The sequence below is a fragment of the Triticum urartu genome, chromosome 4A, assembly GCF_056163025.1.
Source record: "Triticum urartu cultivar PI428250 chromosome 4A, HENAU_Tu73, whole genome shotgun sequence".
NCBI classification, from domain to species: domain Eukaryota; kingdom Viridiplantae; phylum Streptophyta; class Magnoliopsida; order Poales; family Poaceae; genus Triticum; species Triticum urartu.
In genome coordinates, this window is record NC_141876.1 from 108,142,783 (window position 1) to 108,159,646 (window position 16,864).

General features: G+C 43.4%; 1 protein-coding gene across 1 annotated transcript; it reads right to left on the minus strand.

Moving 5' to 3' along the window:
* Window positions 1-6,053: 6,053 nt before the first annotated feature.
* LOC147975014 (uncharacterized) lies at window positions 6,054-8,218 on the minus strand. The gene has a single exon (XM_087517935.1). It carries the CDS (start codon window positions 8,144-8,146, stop codon window positions 6,131-6,133), a length of 2,016 nt encoding a protein of 671 aa, XP_087374061.1. The 5' UTR covers window positions 8,147-8,218; the 3' UTR covers window positions 6,054-6,130.
* Between the last annotated feature and the right edge of the window lie 8,646 nt (window positions 8,219-16,864).

A 16,864-nucleotide genomic window follows, 5' to 3' on the forward strand; every position in this document is an offset into this window, starting at 1 on the left:
ACTGGCGCAAGAACCTGATTTGGCCTGGAATTCATTTGCTTATTAAGGCTTTCATTTGACACCCATAAGTGTTGAACTACGACTGAATATATTCCCCAAGTTCTTGCAGCACCAGAGAACTTTTGTGGCCACCAGAAATAAAAACAAAATCATGCATTTTCAAGTAAAACGAGCTTGCATTGACATTTGACAGCAGTACAAAGTCCAATAAATAGATATATATTCTCCCATCAGCGGCTACTAATAGGCAAGGCTAAAGATAAAAAAGATCAATGAACAGAGTCGCAGCAGCGAAGATAAAAAGACCAAACCAAAAATATACAGTCAGATCCAGACACAAACCAAAGGTCATCAATCCTGAACTGTATAATAATGAAAATAAAGTATGATCACTCAAAAAGGAACCAGATACTGGACCCCTAATCATAAAAATTGTGCATACATATAGGCAGAACAAATAAGATCCTTGTTGGAGTTACAAAGACGATTAAGCATAAAAGGGAAGGAATCAAAATTAGTACTCACCTCACCCATGAGGAACGGAAGCAGCAGCATCAAGAGCAGCACCAAAAGGATAGGAGGGACAGTGGTGGAAGATGCAGTTGAAGAGGAAGATTTTTCTATAAACAAAATCAATGGCACAATGGAAAACATTCAGAATAGTGGGGGTCAAGCTTGCAAACAAAAGAAACTGCTCAAAATCTGCAGTTTACTTTACAACAATCAAGGCTAGTATGTATAATACAGAACAAGGACCGCAATATTTTTACTTTTTGAGAAACCAGCACGGTATTTTGTTTGGTGGACAAGCAACCTTCAATTTTCAGAGGGAGCAGTGCTGAAGGCACGGAGTGTTATGCACAGATACCTTAAATATTGCAACCAGACATAAATTGTGGAATATATCAGGACCTGCGGCTCCATTGAAGGCACTTCCAAGGCCAGAAGGAGCATTTTTCTTTGTTCTATTTCACCTCTAATGCAAAAAAAGATCTGCCTATTAGCTATGCCATGTGTTTACAATAGCATATTAGCATGCCTAGTCTTTAATATTAGTACGTGTGCAAATCCCGTTGCATAAGCTTCAACTGTAAAAGCTAGCCCAAGTACATAACTTCGAATTATCTGTCTCTGATTTTCCCAAAGTGTAGTAAAAGATTCTTGTTTGTTCTTAGAATTTACTTTTCCTGATATGATGTTTGTCCTTCGATTTGCACAACACTTCGCACACCCATCTGGTTTAATTTATGCTAATGAAAAATAGAGGTCATTGAAGAGGAGAAAAATGCACTTGGCAGTTCTTGCATTATTCTGACATACAAACCTTTACTATTCTGGTTTTGAAGTTCTGTACTGATAAGCATCAATTGTTGTAGTCCTCAGTGTTATGAAATCTGATGTGGATAAACGCTCTAGAAAAATCTGATACAACAATTTTAGTAATATGGATTTAAAACAACCTGATCACTGCATCTTGCTCACTCCATTGGACCTCCACTCGCATGAGAAATGTTTTGAGCTCCTTGTTAGCGGGGTCCTGCTGCCTGCTGGAGACACACCAGCTGAAGGCGCTGCGTCCGTGAACAAGCGCACGTATCTGGTTTAGTTTCTGCTAGTAAAAAAGAGAAGAATGTGACCACATATGCACTGTAAACTGATCCATGTGTTGTAACTTAATCTTGCAGAGTAACCAATCCAACCATTCCAAATTGAGTTCGGCAAGGTAATAAAGGATAGAAGATGCAAAGAGAAGAAAGAATACAAATTGACCTGAAACTGAAGTGTTGTCAGGGATAAGGCAGGCAGCTCCTGTACTTGTTGTCTGCATGGTTGTGCGGAGACCTACTTGCCACCGTCCACCTCGATTTGTTATGATCTTGATGGCTGTCATTTTCGATCGTGTTAGAGCTTAAGTCCACTGATTATTAATTACTACTCTGTTGTACAGACACTCGCAATGTAATATGAACCGGCAACATTGATGTTTCATGATTATATCTCCCTCGCAATGTAGAATTCGCAACCACATATTAGTGTTGCATAGATCCCCTATGATTTCCAGGAAGAAATGCATCACAAAATATGACCATGATGTAGCATGGTTGCTTAAAAATATGATCATAAATCCATGTTACAGTTCATTTGTCTCTTGCTGTTTGTACATGGTATATGCCATGTCTTTAGGAAATTTTGTACATGTTGATGATTTTATTTTATTTTGAGAATTTGGGAAGACTAATGCAACATGGGGAAATCTGCATCCCATATTCATAGCTATTTTCAGTTCTGAACTTCGAAAAATAGAGGCAGGTGTAGCAATTTGCAACTATGCCTATCAAACATTACGAGGAGGTTATATATACCCTACAACCATGGAAAAGCTTTGGCAAGATTTCTGACATTATTGTTTTTTGGTGAGTGACCAGATATGGTAACCTTGGGCAGAACATCTGGGTGTAGTTTAAAAGGTTACATTCTGAAATGCTGCTATACGCCTACATTGACCAAAATACTCGTCCGTTCATTACATGATGCAAGTATGTCAGATGGACTGATCATGCTCTGATTTTCAGCAACTGAAATGATTATGTCGTTTAGAAGGATATAGTAAGCTGGAGAACATTTTAAATTTCCAACTATGGTCACTGTTTTCCGAAGACAAAAAGAATGCATACATTATTGTATTTATTTATTCATGAAGAAAAGTAGATACTGATAAAACGACTGGATGCTACCAACTATTTTTATTTATGTTGTTCTACATATCAGAAATGCTTATGTTATATAACCTGAACGATAAATATGTTTCTTATTATATAGGTGTATGTTTTGAAGATAAACATAACCTGACTGAGTGGCCATCAGGAACATCATGGGAAAGGCTGTGTACAAAAGATCCAAAGTGGCCAGACCATTCCCCGGACCCTGCACAAGCGGGAGCTACATGCACGGGGCTGCCCCTTTTTTTTAACTGGATGACCCACTGAACCAATATTTTTCTTGTGCTGAAATTAATGTTTAACATACAAGGCATTGGTATTTCTTATATATATATATATATAGCAGTATATAATAAAAACGTGTAATCTTGCATCAAACAATGTTTTGATCAGAAATATTAAAGATATACCTCGTTTCCGTTTTGATAACTATGTAAGTCTACCACATTTATAATATCTTGAAAAAGGAGCCCGTCCCAATATTCCGGTGGACCTTGTTGTATAGTTACTTGAATTTGCTTTCATGTCCTTCCTAGATAATTGTCCACATGTGATTCTTGCTAAGGTGATGAGAAACATTAGTAGATCCCTAATTAGCATGAGCATAGGAAGAACATGCAGCAGTATAAGGATGCCATGCTACACGTCCAACTACTTGTAACAAACTTTTTTTTCGTTGTATATTACTTGATACAAAATCCAACAATAGGCAATATTGATGCTCTGGTCAAGATTTATTTTGTCATGTTACAGTGGAACATACACATATTGTTATCTATAAAAAAACAGATTCATTTGAAATGTTAAGATGACTGAGCATGTCCTTTTAAACCGGTATAGCACTTATAGAAGTCTATTAGAATGGAAACAATAAGAAATTCTTTGTAGGCATAAACTCAAAAACATGGTGGTCAGAAAACGCTGTAATCCACATATTGATTTCTCTTAAGGCTGAGACGCAAACTCTGGGTTCAGATTTACGGCAGGAATATATACAGATTAGTAAAGAAAGAAGCTAGTACTTCATCAGATGGAAATCTTACCTATCAAACACATTAAGCTACGGGAGAATGGTGGCCAACCAGCATGGCCACGTGGCGCATGCTGGTTGGCCGTGGCAAAAAACTTTTTGATTTTCTTGGAAGATGAAATTGAGAAACTTTTTTATTTTTTTGGAAGATGAAATTGAGACCTTTTTTTTCTTTTGAGAAAAGTTTTTTTGAAGATTATTTTTGAAAGATGAAAGTGAGACTTTTGTTTCTTTTTCATTTTAAGAAAGTTTTTAGGCTTTTTCTTTTTCTTTTTGAGATGGATGTGATGTTCACGTGTTGTGAGAAAGTTTTCTTTTCAATTTTGAGATGAAATTGAGGTTTTTTCTTTGAGAGGGAGAAAGACATGCACAAGTTCCTCTCAAGAGGCCCGCAATGGCGGCCCCCAACCACTAGTTCAATATCTAAGTTGTATGTGCGTCAGTGCGGGCTTGAGTACGATATGTTCAGCCAGTGGCCGGGCAGCAGTGGTATGGCATCCAGCTGCTAGCACTTGCAGGGTGGGGCAACCGTGGCCAGAGGCACATACGCACGGAGATGCCAGGAAGCTATGGCGGTGAGCACGCGGAGCAGCAGCAAGAGTGCGGAGGGGTCTGGAAGTGTCACGGTAGGGGTGTTCTAGGCGCTTCCAGTCGCACGCGGTGGGATGATAGTGGTGGGATGACAGCGAATCCCGAAGATATTGACCGTTGGATTTGGTACAGTAAAGATCAGACCATAGATCATTGTCTTTGTAAATTGAATCAATGGTTGGCATTGATTTGGGATGCTAGGGAGGAGAGAGAAGAGGCAAAATTCAAAATTCATACACTATACAGCAGTATAGCTATAGAAAAAGGAAAAAGAATTTAGTAGTCACAAATTATGGTGTACTGCAGCCATTGAGATCTCTGCATATTGTTGTGGCTGGTCGTGGGTTTGAGTCCTATGGTTATAAATTATTATATTTATAGAAAAGCTAATAATTTAGACCGAATTTGACATGGGAGGAGTCCGTTAAGAGAGACCTGAAGGATTGGAGTATCACCAAAGAGCTAGCTATGGACAGGGGTGCGTGGAAGCTTGCTATCCATGTGCCAGAGCCATGAGTTGGTTGCGAGATCTTATGGGTTTCACCTCTAGCCTACCCCAACTTGTTTGGGACTAAAGGCTTTGTTGTTGTTGTTGTTGTATAGAAAAACTAATAATTTCCAAAATAGTACTTACCAAAATATTGATAGTGGTGAAAAATACGCATTTTTGAGAAAGGGCGGGGAAAATCATGTAACGAAATTTCGTTCACTCCCTATAAAGTGTACCACATCACCACCAATCTATTGAGAAAATATAACCTATTGCCTAACCATATGGCAACTTAACCATGAAACCATGCTCAGAGGCATATCTTTCATAACAAAGAAATATAAAGGGAAGCCAATGAACTCAACTACTACAAACATGTATCTGGATAACAGTAATCCAAATAAATAAATAGTAATGATAAAAAATGACAATGCTATCACCTTTATTATGACAATGCTATCACCAACTGCAACCAAGGCACCAATCTAGCTGGCTGGATAACACATAGCACATTCACTGGTCATTGGTCAACAAGACAGTCATTCATTTTACATGGCAAGCTAATGAATACTGTTGAATTTGATGAACCACATGGTTCACACAAGCTTGACTTGGTTACAGGAAGATGGAAAATCTACTCATCATTCAACAGCCCTGTTCATTTCTAGGTTCAGCTAGAATTACGAACATGGGGAGGGACCTACTCCGTCAATCACCATATTTTTCTCTCAAGATTGCAGCAACCAGATCCTGAACGGTGACTTCCCCCACCCCGGCCTGCTAAGCAAGACCAAAATATACTGGAGTACATATTTATCCCGCCAGTTTTAAAGTTCAAAGTATTTAATTAGTTGAAGGAGTGTGAATGTGAACTCTTAGTTACGTCTACCTACGAGATTTTAAACCCTGGCAATTAACCATGCACATTTAACTACTCAGTTTGGTGGAGTACTGGTGCTACTCAGTAATAATTTCAATTTTGTACAGTGATCAGTGTTCCCTGTCATTAGGAGCACTAGTGTGGATGCATGTGTCTGATGTGTAATTGTGTATGGAGACACGAGAGTAATGGACAGCATGTAATCATGAAGGCTACTGATTAATGAAGAAACACAAAAGCAGAGTACCATGAGCTGGGTGCTGGACATGAACTCAAAACGACTCCTTTTTTGGATAGTCACAGGTTGTCAAAAAACAAGCTTATAAAGAAACGCATAACACAAAAGGAAATGGCAGGCAATTCTTTACAAATCCTATGTCTGAGTTGTAGTTTACTTGATAAGCTACTGAAGTAAAGTGCTAGGGGTGGAATGACGGATGGCGGTATAAAGGATTTTGCTGGAAAGGATTATGCCGAGTAGGTACGACATTTGCTGCAACTGGCCCACCTTGAATTCCCGGTAAAAATGGTAGAGGAATTGCAGGCATTAAATCAAACGGCCGATGCCCAATGGGGCCAATCTGTGTCACATTCGGAATCACAGGTGATAGAGATCTTGCGGAAGGACCAGTTGGAGTTGGTAGCTTGGTAACACATGGCCTTGGCTGGTTTAAGTACAGCTGTTTCCCTTCCAGCTTTCTTTGTTTCCCCTGCACTTGGCCATCTTGTCCCTCGTGTTGCTGCTGCTCCTTCTTGTGCTTCTTGTATTTCTGCTTTTGCTTCTGCTGTTGGGTCTTTTGCTGCTGCCTTGAATTTAATGTCGATGTAGTAGAGGCATTTGTTGTAATACGGCTCTTTGCATACTCAACTAACAATTTGTTAATCTCTTCCAAGATAGTAACCGATTTTCTTGAATCAGTGAGTTGCTGTTTAACCATAGATTCCGCAAGCCGAAGATTCTCAATCTCCTTTGATATGGTCAGATTCAGGGACTTGTCTAATCCATTCTTGCTAAGTAACTCTAGAGCAGTCCCTTTTGCCTTCTCAACATATCCCTCCAGAAGAGCAAGTGGTGGATATTTGTCCACCAATTGAAGAACCTGTGTCATTGGTATGACGCTCAACTGTTGTCCATTTTCAATCAAATAATCAATTAAGTCGCTGATCCTACTGACAAGACCAAGACCCTTGCAGAGATTGACACAGTTCTTCTTCTGATATTTGCGTGGGACAGTGCCATAGAGACGGATGATCTCATCGACATCAAACTCTGATACAATGTTGTAAGAAATGATGAAGTTAAGGAAGGCCCATGAGTCCAGCATGCCATGATCTCCACAAATCTCCGACTCACCGATCTTCTTCTTCCAGTATTTGGCAAACAGCTTGGCCTGATCTATCATTCGCACAGAAAGCTTGGGTGCCACAGCAGGCACACAGCGGATCAGCGCAACACAGTTCTCCCAGATCCTGTTGGTCTTGGTCTGTTTTTTGGGCAGAAAGATCCTAACCACATCAAGGACAAGAGCAGCGGCATCTTTGGCATTGCACATGGCCACAGGGTACTCTTGACGGTCGATGTTGTTGTTAAACACGATATTCACCAGTCCTGCGACGTTCATTCTAGAGCATGCCGCTACAAGATCCTTATTACACACTTTTTTCACAGAAACCTTCTTGGCTTCCTGCTGCTCGTCTTTGGCATCCCCCATCTCATCGTCAGACACCTGCGGTTCCTCTTCATCCTTCTCTACCTTGCAGTCCCTCTCGGCCTCATCACTGGCCTCCAAAACCTTATGCTCATTCACCTTCTCTTCTTCAGCTTCCAGCATCTGCTCGCCGTCCTTCTGCGGCTTGCCTGCCGCATTGTTGGCATCTACCTCATCTTCTTCAATCTCCACGACCTCCTCCTCCTCCTCCTCTTCCACAACCACCTCCTCATCATCAGCATCCTCCTCCACCTCCACTTCTTCTTCCACCTCCTCCTCCACCTCCACCTCCACTTCTTCTTCCACCTCCTCCATCACTTCCTCGTACTCCTCTTCCTCCACCTCCTCCTCCTCGCTGGTGGTGTCCTCGTCTCCTTGATTTTTGCGCTTGCCGGTTGGGACTGGTGCGGGAACGGCGAGGGCGGAGCGGGCCCCCTCGAGGACCCGTAGCTGGCGGTGGCGGAGCGAGATGGAGGACTGGAGGGAGGAGATGTGAACGTCGAGGTCGCCCCAGGTGAAGGGGAGCGGGAAGGGCGAGCAGGCGGCGAGGCGGTCGAAGGCCTCGCGCAAGGCCTCCTTCCTGGCCGGGAGCGCGGCGATTGCTGCCTCCACCTCCGCCGTCGCCATCGCCTTCGGGGGCTGGTCGGAGTCAGACTGCGCTATCGGAGGAGAGGGGGTGGGGATTGGAATTTTGGCGGCGGCGGATTGCGCCGAGGCGGACTCCATCGCGACGCACTAGAAACCGGTTTTCCTGTTCTTTTGGCCTTCTTCTTTCCGTCGTTTGGACTTTGGATCACGGAAGGTCCAGCCGTCCAGGGGTCGTTTGGCGAAGGCTGAAAATAAAGGACAAAAACAAATCATGTTTGCTGCAGGATCCATAATACTCCCTCCGTTGCTAAATATTTGTGTTTTTAGATATTTCAAATGAACTACCACATATGGATGTATATAGACATATTTTAAAATGTAGATTCATTCATTTTGCTTCGAATATAGTCACTTGTTGAAATCTCTAGAAAGACAAATATTTAAGAACGAAGGGAGTAATAAATAAATTTAAAAAGAGTTTAGCCATAGCAATTTGTTCAAGTTCTCAACATGCAATGAGAGTTTACAAACATAAAATATGCCCAAAACAGTATTACCTCCGTTCGGAAAATAACCGACGCTCTTTTAGTTCAAGCTTACATGTGATTGTTTCTTGTCCTTTGTACTAAGTTTTCGTGAATTGAATAAATGAACAATGCTTGTTTTAAATTTCAATATATTTAACTCCTCCCTTTCTAGCCTCCTCATGTTTATCATGAGCTTTATAGCCTTCACGAAACCCTTCACATGATTGTAAAGTTTCAATCCAAATTCTTCTGGGCTGATGAGGGGGATAAGCAGAAACACCACATGGTCTGTTGGACCGGTATTTGCAAGCCTAGGGACTCGGGCGGTCTTGGGATCATGTCATCCAAACACATGAACATCACTCTCTTACAAAATGGTTGTGGCGCATTGCAAATAACAAAGGTGGATTATGGTTGGATATTGTCTGGCGAAATATCTTAGGAGCCAACCCCTTGCGTTTTGCCAACGCTCAGAAGGCTCCCAATTCTGGCACTCCATAATCCAACTTCTCTTCATCCTTCGGATTGCTTCCTCGATCTCGATGAGGTCGGGATCTGCAACCCTATTTTGGCTTGACCGCTGGCGGGTAACCTTCCTTCGTTACTCGCTTTCCGGAGCTATTCTCCATTAGCGGCGTGCCACTTATTTTGGTCCAGGCTGCCCTTTTGATCTTGGGAGTCTCGCCTTCCGTCGGGCTTTTTCGGCCCCCTTGAGCAAGCCGCCTGGGATGAGCTTCTACAATGTGTGGCGTTCCACACCCCTAGCCTGTAGCCAGACTGGGTGTCATGGCACCTTGAGAAACACGAGCGTTTCTCCTCTAGTCGCTCTGCCAGGCTATAACTCTGTAACACCCACAACGCGGCTATATCTCCCACGTGTCGGAGCACGACTTAGAGGCATAACCGCATAGTAGGCATGTCGCAAGAGGGGTAATCTTTACACATCCCATGTACTAAATAAGAGAGGGATAAAGAGTTGGCTTACAATCGCCACTTCACACAATACATAAATATAGCATTACATCATCCAGAATACAATCAAGGTCCGACTACGGAACCAAAATAAAAGAAGACCACCCCTAATGCTAGATCCCCGATCGCCCCGACTGGGCTCCACTACTGATCAACTGGAAACGAAACAACACAACCAACACGGCCTTCATTGAGCTCCCATCTGAGCTCAGTTGCGTCACCTGCTCTGGTATCATCGGTACCTGCAACTATTTGGAAGTATCTGTGAGCCATGAGGACTCAACAATCTCACACCCGCGAGATCAAGACTATTTAAGCATATGGGTAGGAAAGGGTAGTGAGGTGGGGCTGCAGCAAGCACTAAGCATATATGGTGGCTAACATGCACAAATAAGAGCGAGAAGAGAAGCAATGCAATGGTCGTGAACTAGAAGTGATCAAGAAGTGATCATGAAACTACTTACGTTCAAACATAACTCCAAAGCCGTGTTCACTTCCCGGACTCCGCCGGAAAGAGACCATCACGGCTACACACGCGGTTGATGCATTTTAATTAAGTGTCAAGTTCTCTACAACCGGACATTAACAAATTCACATCTGCCCATAACCGCGGGCACGGCTTTCGAAAGTTCAAACCCTGCAGGGGTGTCCCAACTTAGCCCATCACAAGCTCTCACGGTCAACGAAGGATATTCCTTCTCCCAGGAAGACCCGATCAGACTCGGAATCCTGGTTACAAGACATTTCGACAATGGTAAAACAAGACCAGCAAGACCGCCCGATGCGCCGACATCCCGATAGGAGCTGCACATATCTCGTTCTCAGGGCAACACCGGATGAGCGCTCCGTACAACTAAAACCAGCCCTCAAGTTTCCCTGAGGTGGCGCTGCAAAGGACTCTAGTTCGGACCAACACTTAGACAAGCACTGGCCCGGGGGGGGGGCTTAAAATAAAGATGACCCTCGGGAGCGCGACTCCCAAGGGAAAAGTAGGTGGTGGTGAGGCAAATGGTAAAACCAAGGTTGGGCCTTGCTGGAGGAGTTTTATTCAAAGCGAACTATCAAGGGGTCCCCATAACACTCAACCGTGTAAGGAACACAAAATCAAGGAACATAACACCGGTATGACGGAAACTAGGGCGGCAAGAGTGAAACAAAACACCAGGCATAAGGCCGAGCCTTCCACCCTTTACCAAGTATATAGATGCATTAATATAAATAAGAGATATTGTGATATCCCAACATATCCATGTTCCAAATATGGAACAAACTTCATCTTCACCTGCAACTAGCAACGCTATAAGAGGGGCTGAGCAAAGCGGTAACATAGCCAAACAATGCTTTGCTAGGAAAAAAGGGTTAGAGGCTTGTCATGACAATATGGGAGGCATAATATAACAAGTGGTAGGTATCGCGGCATAGCAATAGAGCGAGCAACTAGCAAGCAAAGATAGAAGTGATTTTGAGGGTATGGTCATCTTGCCTGAGATCCCGCCAGGAAGAAGAACGAGTCCATGAAGAAGACAAACGGACGTAGTCGAACGAATCCTCATAAACGCGACGTTATCGGAACTAACCCGAAGAAGCAACACCGGAAAGAAGCAAAACAACATAGTAAACAACCACGACATAGGCATGGCATGATGCACAACCAAGTATGATGCATGTCCGGTTTAATGAAGCATGGCATGGCAAAGTGCACAAGCAATTCTACAAATTAAGTGAAGCTCAATATGCAACGAGTTGCATATTGACGAAACACCACGTCAATTATTTAGTTCTCTCTTGTTTATGTACCCAACAATATTAAATGTTATTAAACATGGCAAGGGGTTAAGCACAACAAAACTACCTATTTAGGCAAGTTTAAATGAGGCCGGAAACAACAAACAACAAGTCCGGAAAATCCTCATGTGCATATTTATGGATTTGGTACTGTTCTGTCCTAAGGCATATTTTAGAGTTTTTAAACATGCAAAGTAAAGTCACCATGACAATCTATGCATTTTCTACCCCATTTACATATAAAGTTTATTAGGTTTGGAGCTACGGTTATTTAGTTATGAATTAAATCATTTTAACATGGCAATTAAGCAAATAAATGCAAATAGAAGCTTAAATATTTTAAACATGGTTGAAAGTTGGATATCATGAAACTAGACACAAATTTAAGCATTTTTCATATATAAAGTTTTTACATATGATGCATAGATTGTGAGATATTGAATGCATGAAGTCTAGGGGGTTCTCTGCAAATCTGTAAACTGGCGGGCCCATTTGCGCAAGGTGGGGCGCTAGACCTGGGCTTCTCACCAGAGGGCTTGGGGCGCTGCTGGGCAGCGGCCTGGCACGCTGTAGGCGCAATCAACGTGAGGCAGGGGAGCGGGGATCGAACGACTGCTCGTTCTCTAGCTCGGGCTCGGTGCAAAAGGAAGCAGAGACCGCGGGGATGAACATGGCGAAGCAGGGACGTCCAGGATGATGGCGGCGCGGCGGCTTGCACCCGGCAGCAGAGCGATCCAGATCCGGCAGCGGGGAGCTCCTGCGGGGTAGCCATGAGGGCGGCGGCAGCCATGGGAGCTCCTACTCGGGAGGAGGCGCGAGGTAGGGGACGGAGTGGACGCGGTCAACGACGACGAAGCCCGGTGAAGGGCCGCGAGCACACGTGGGATCCGAGCGGCGGCGGCTGCAGAACGCTATGTGGCTTGAGGCAGCATGGCAGAGCTCCATCGGGCTCCATGGCGTCCTTGGTGGCGCTCCTGTAGAAAAGGAAACGAGGGAGAGAGATGAGCAGAGAGAGAGGGAATGGTAGGAGCGCGGAAGGCCAAGAAGAAGGGGCAACATAGCTCATCTGGTGGTTCGGCGAGGTCTCCTGCTCGGCCGCTGCGCGCACGGGGATGAGAAGGAGCTGCTGGTTAGCTTGGGTTTGGATCGAGGATGCAAAACGAGGAGGTGGTCGGAGATCTGGTTGGTGGAACGGATCAGGAGGGGATCGAGGGGAGGAGGTGGTTGGCCCAGTGTATGTTTGGATCGGGAGCGATCCCAAGGAAGAGAGTGGCGGCGGCGGGTGAGGTGATTTGATGGATGGGACAAGCCCCTAGGATCTAGGGTTAGACTGATATTTATATTAGATGAATTTTAGGTTAGGGGCTAACTCGTCTCTCCGATCAAAATCGAACGGTCGGGAAAAATAAACTAGGGAGTCCAAATAAGAAAACGAAGATATTATATAGATGTTTGGAGATGATCCGGACCCATCAGTCATGACTGCTTGGGTCGGGTCCGGCACAATTTTCGGACGCGCGCGCGAGGAGGGCCACGGGCTGACGAGAGGGGTTAGGTTGGGCCTGGCGGTAGGTAGTGGACTGTGCAGAAAGTCTTGGGCTGAGAGAAGAGAAGAGAGAGACCCGGCGACTATTTCCGGAAACCGAAAACGCTCGACGTTTGACCGGCTATATTGCCGCTATAGTTATCCGTTGGGGCGTCAAACGGACTCCGAATGCGATGAAACTTGGCGAGCGACCTACTGACGACAAAACAACACCTCACGCCAACTTTCATCCCAATCCGAGAACATTTTCTGGCCACTTATAAAATAATATTTCGGACGTGCCGCGGGCGCGTGCAAGTGTGTCTGGGCTCCGAACGGACAACGGAAGGAACGAGCAGACCCGGACGGATGCAAGTTCTGAAAACATGATGATGCAATGCACATGATGACATGGCAAGATGCAATACGCGAGCAAATGACATGGCAAAGATAGCGAATAACTAGAAGACACCTGGCGCAACGGTTTTAGGGCGTCACAAACTCCCTCACTAGGGTCGGCTCCCCTCACTCTGTTTGGCCGATTAGGCTTCCCCTGAAAATTAGGATCTTCTTATGGCTCTGGATTCGAGCTAGGGTACCCAAGAGGTGGAGGTACTTAAATGGCATGGACCTGGGGATGGCATCTGCCCACTTTGTGATGTGGTCGAGGACTCCAACTAGATTTTCTTCTAGTGTGGAAGAACTTGATTCCTTTGGTGTTGCTTCTATAAAATTGGTTAGCGGTGGGTGGTGCCATGCGAACTTCCCTGGCCTCTTTGGAGAATTTCAAGCTTGCATGGCGGGATCTCGCCACATTAGGTGGCTGGCCATTGGAGTTCTTATGTGGATGCTTTGGATGATCCGTAACAAGCTAGTTATCGAGCGATCTCCGCTGCGATGTCCTGCTGATGCTATTTTATAAACTTTGTGGTTTCTTCCAGCTGTGGAATTAAGCCGGTTAACCGCAGCCAGGATTGTGGCACCATTGATGATCTCACTACCGGCTTCGGGACATCTGCCCTTTGCATGGGGCCACCCCTACCCCCGCCACCGTCGGAGCCGGACTAGAGTTGTGGTTCCCATTACGTGACCCGGTGGCCTTTTTTCTTTTATTTGGGCTTGTTGAGTTGTGCCCTCAACATAACCTTCTTCTTTTTCTGTGTTTTACTATGTCTCTATTTGTTTGCTACATCTAAACCTTGTATGCTTGTGGCGGCTGCTTTATTTATAAAGCGGGGTGAAAGCCTTTTTTTGGTGAATTTAATTATATTTTACTTGTTAACACCCCCCACCCACATGTAAATTCATGACCTCTCACAAGATAATTCTATAAGATTGAATTGTAGTGTTAGAATATATATTAACGAAAAGCACAAGGAGGTAGCATGTTGCTACTTCTTGAGCTTGCATTGGTTTTTCCCTTGAAGAGGAAAGGGTGATGCGACAAAGTAGAGATAGGTATTTTCCTCAGTTAGAGAACCAAGGTATCAATCTAGTAGGAGACAACGCACAAATCACCAATACCTGCACAAACAATCAAACACTTGCACCCAACGCAATAAAGGGGTTGTCAATCCCTTCACGGTCACTTGGAAAAGTGAGATCTGATAGAGATAGATAAAACTAAACAAAAGATAAAGTGAATATTTTTGGGTTATTTTTTTGTTTATAGATCGGAAAGTAAAAGATTGCAAAATAGTAGATTGGAAACTTATATGATGGAAAATAGACCCGGGGCCATAGGTTTCACTAGAGGCTTATCTCAAGATAGCAAATAATACGATGGATGAACAAATTACTGTCGAGCAATTGATAGAAAAGCGCAAAGTTATGACGATATCTAAGGAAATGATTATGAAATATAGGCATCACATCCGTGTCAAGTAGATTGAAACGGTTCTGCATCTACTACTATTACTCCACACATCGACCGACTCCTGTCTGCATCTAGAGTATTAAGTTCATGAGGAACAAAGTAACGCATTAAGTAAGATGACATGATGTAGAGGAATAAACTCAAGCAATATGATGTAAACCCCATCTTTTTATCCTCGATGGCAACAATACATACGTGCCTTGCTACCCCTACTGTCACTGGGAAAGAACACCGCAAGATTAAACCCAAAACTAAGCACTTCTCCCATTGCAAGAAAAACCAATGTAGTTGGCCAAACTAACCGATAGTTCGAAGAGAATTACAAAGATATCAAATCATGCATAAAAGTTGATCATAAATCCACAATTCATCGGATCTCGACAAACACACCGCAAAAGAATATTGCATCGAATAGATCTCCAAGAACATGGAGGAGAACATGGTGTTGGGAATCAAAGAGAGAGAAGAAGCCATCTAGCTACTAGCTATGGACCCGTAGGTCTGAGGCAAACTACGTACTCACGCTTCATCGAAAGGGCAATAGAGTTGATGTAGAAGCCCTCCGTGATCGAAACCCCCTCCGGCAGGATGCTGGAAAAGGCCCCAAGATGGGACTCACGAGAACAGAAGGTTGCGGCGGTGGAAAGGTGTTTTTGTGGATGCTTATGGAGGTTCGGGAATATATGTGAATATATAGGAGGAAGATCTAGGTCAAGGGGTCACCGAGGGGCCCACAAGGCAGGGGGCACGCCTACCCTTGTGGTCGCCTCGTGGCTCTTCTGACTTGGTCTTCAAGTCTCCGGGGTGTCTTCTGGTCCAAGAAAAATCATCGCGTAGGTTTTGTTCTGTTTGGACTCCATTTGGTATTCCTTCTTCGGGAAGCTAAAAAACAAGGAAAACAGAAACTGGCATTAGGCTCTACGTTAATAGATTAGTCCCAGAAATAATATAAAATAGCATATTAATGCATATAAAACATCCAAAACAGATAATATGATAGCATGGAACAATAAAAAAATTATAGATACGTTGGAGACGTATCAAGCATCCCCAAGCTTAATTCTTGCTCGTCCTCGATTAGGTAAATGATAAAAACAGAATTTTTGATGTGGAATGCTACCTAACATATTTATCCATGTAATTTTCTTTATTGTGGCGTGAATGTTCAGATCCATAAGATTCAAAACAAATGTTTAATACTGACATAAAAACAATAATACTTCAAGCATATTAACAAGGCAATTATGTCTTCTCAAAATAACATGGCCAAAGAAAGCTATCCCTACAAAATCATATAGTATGGCTATGCTCCGTCTTCATCACACAAAATATTTAAATCATGCACAACCCCGATGACAAGCCAAGAAATTGTTTCATATTTTTGATGTTCTCAAACTTTTTCAACTTTCACGCAATACATGAGCGTGAGCCATGGACATGGCACTATAGGTGGAATAGAATATGGTGGTTGTGGAGAATACAAAAGGAAGGAGATAGTCTCACACCAACTAGGCGTATCAACGGGCTATGGAGATGCCCATCAATAGATATCAATGTGAGTGAGTAGGGATTGCCATGCAACGGATGCACTAGAGCTATAAGTGTATGAAATCTCAAAAAGAAACTAAGTGGGTGTGCATCCAACTTGCTTGCTCACGAATACCTAGGGAAATTTGAGGAAGCACATCATTGGACTATACAATCCAAGTTCTATAATAAAAATTTTCCACTAGTATATGAAAGTGACAACATAGGAGACTCTATATCATGAAGATCATGGTGCTACTTTGAAGCATAAGTGTGGAAAAAGGATAGTAACATTGCCCCTTCTCTCTTTTCTATCATTTTTTGAATGGGCTTCTTTGGCCTCTTTTATTTTTTTGTAAAGTCCGGAGACTCATCCCAACTTGTGGGGAAATCATGTCTTCCATCGTCCTTTCCTCACATGGGACAATGCTCTAATAATGAAGATCATCACACTTTTATTTACTTACAACTCAAGAATTACAACTCGATACTTAGAACAAAATATGACTCTATATGAATGCCTCCGGCGGTGTACCGGGATGTGCAATGAATCAACAGTGACATGTATGAAAATTATGAAAGGTGGCTTTACCACAAATACGATGTCAACTACATGATCATACAAAGCAATATGACAATGATGG

What these genes read in the sequence shown, in the direction of transcription:
- LOC147975014 (XM_087517935.1), bottom strand. Translation starts at nt 8,146, where the DNA reads ATGGAGTCCGCCTCGGCGCAATCCGCCGCCGCCAAAATTCCAATCCCC.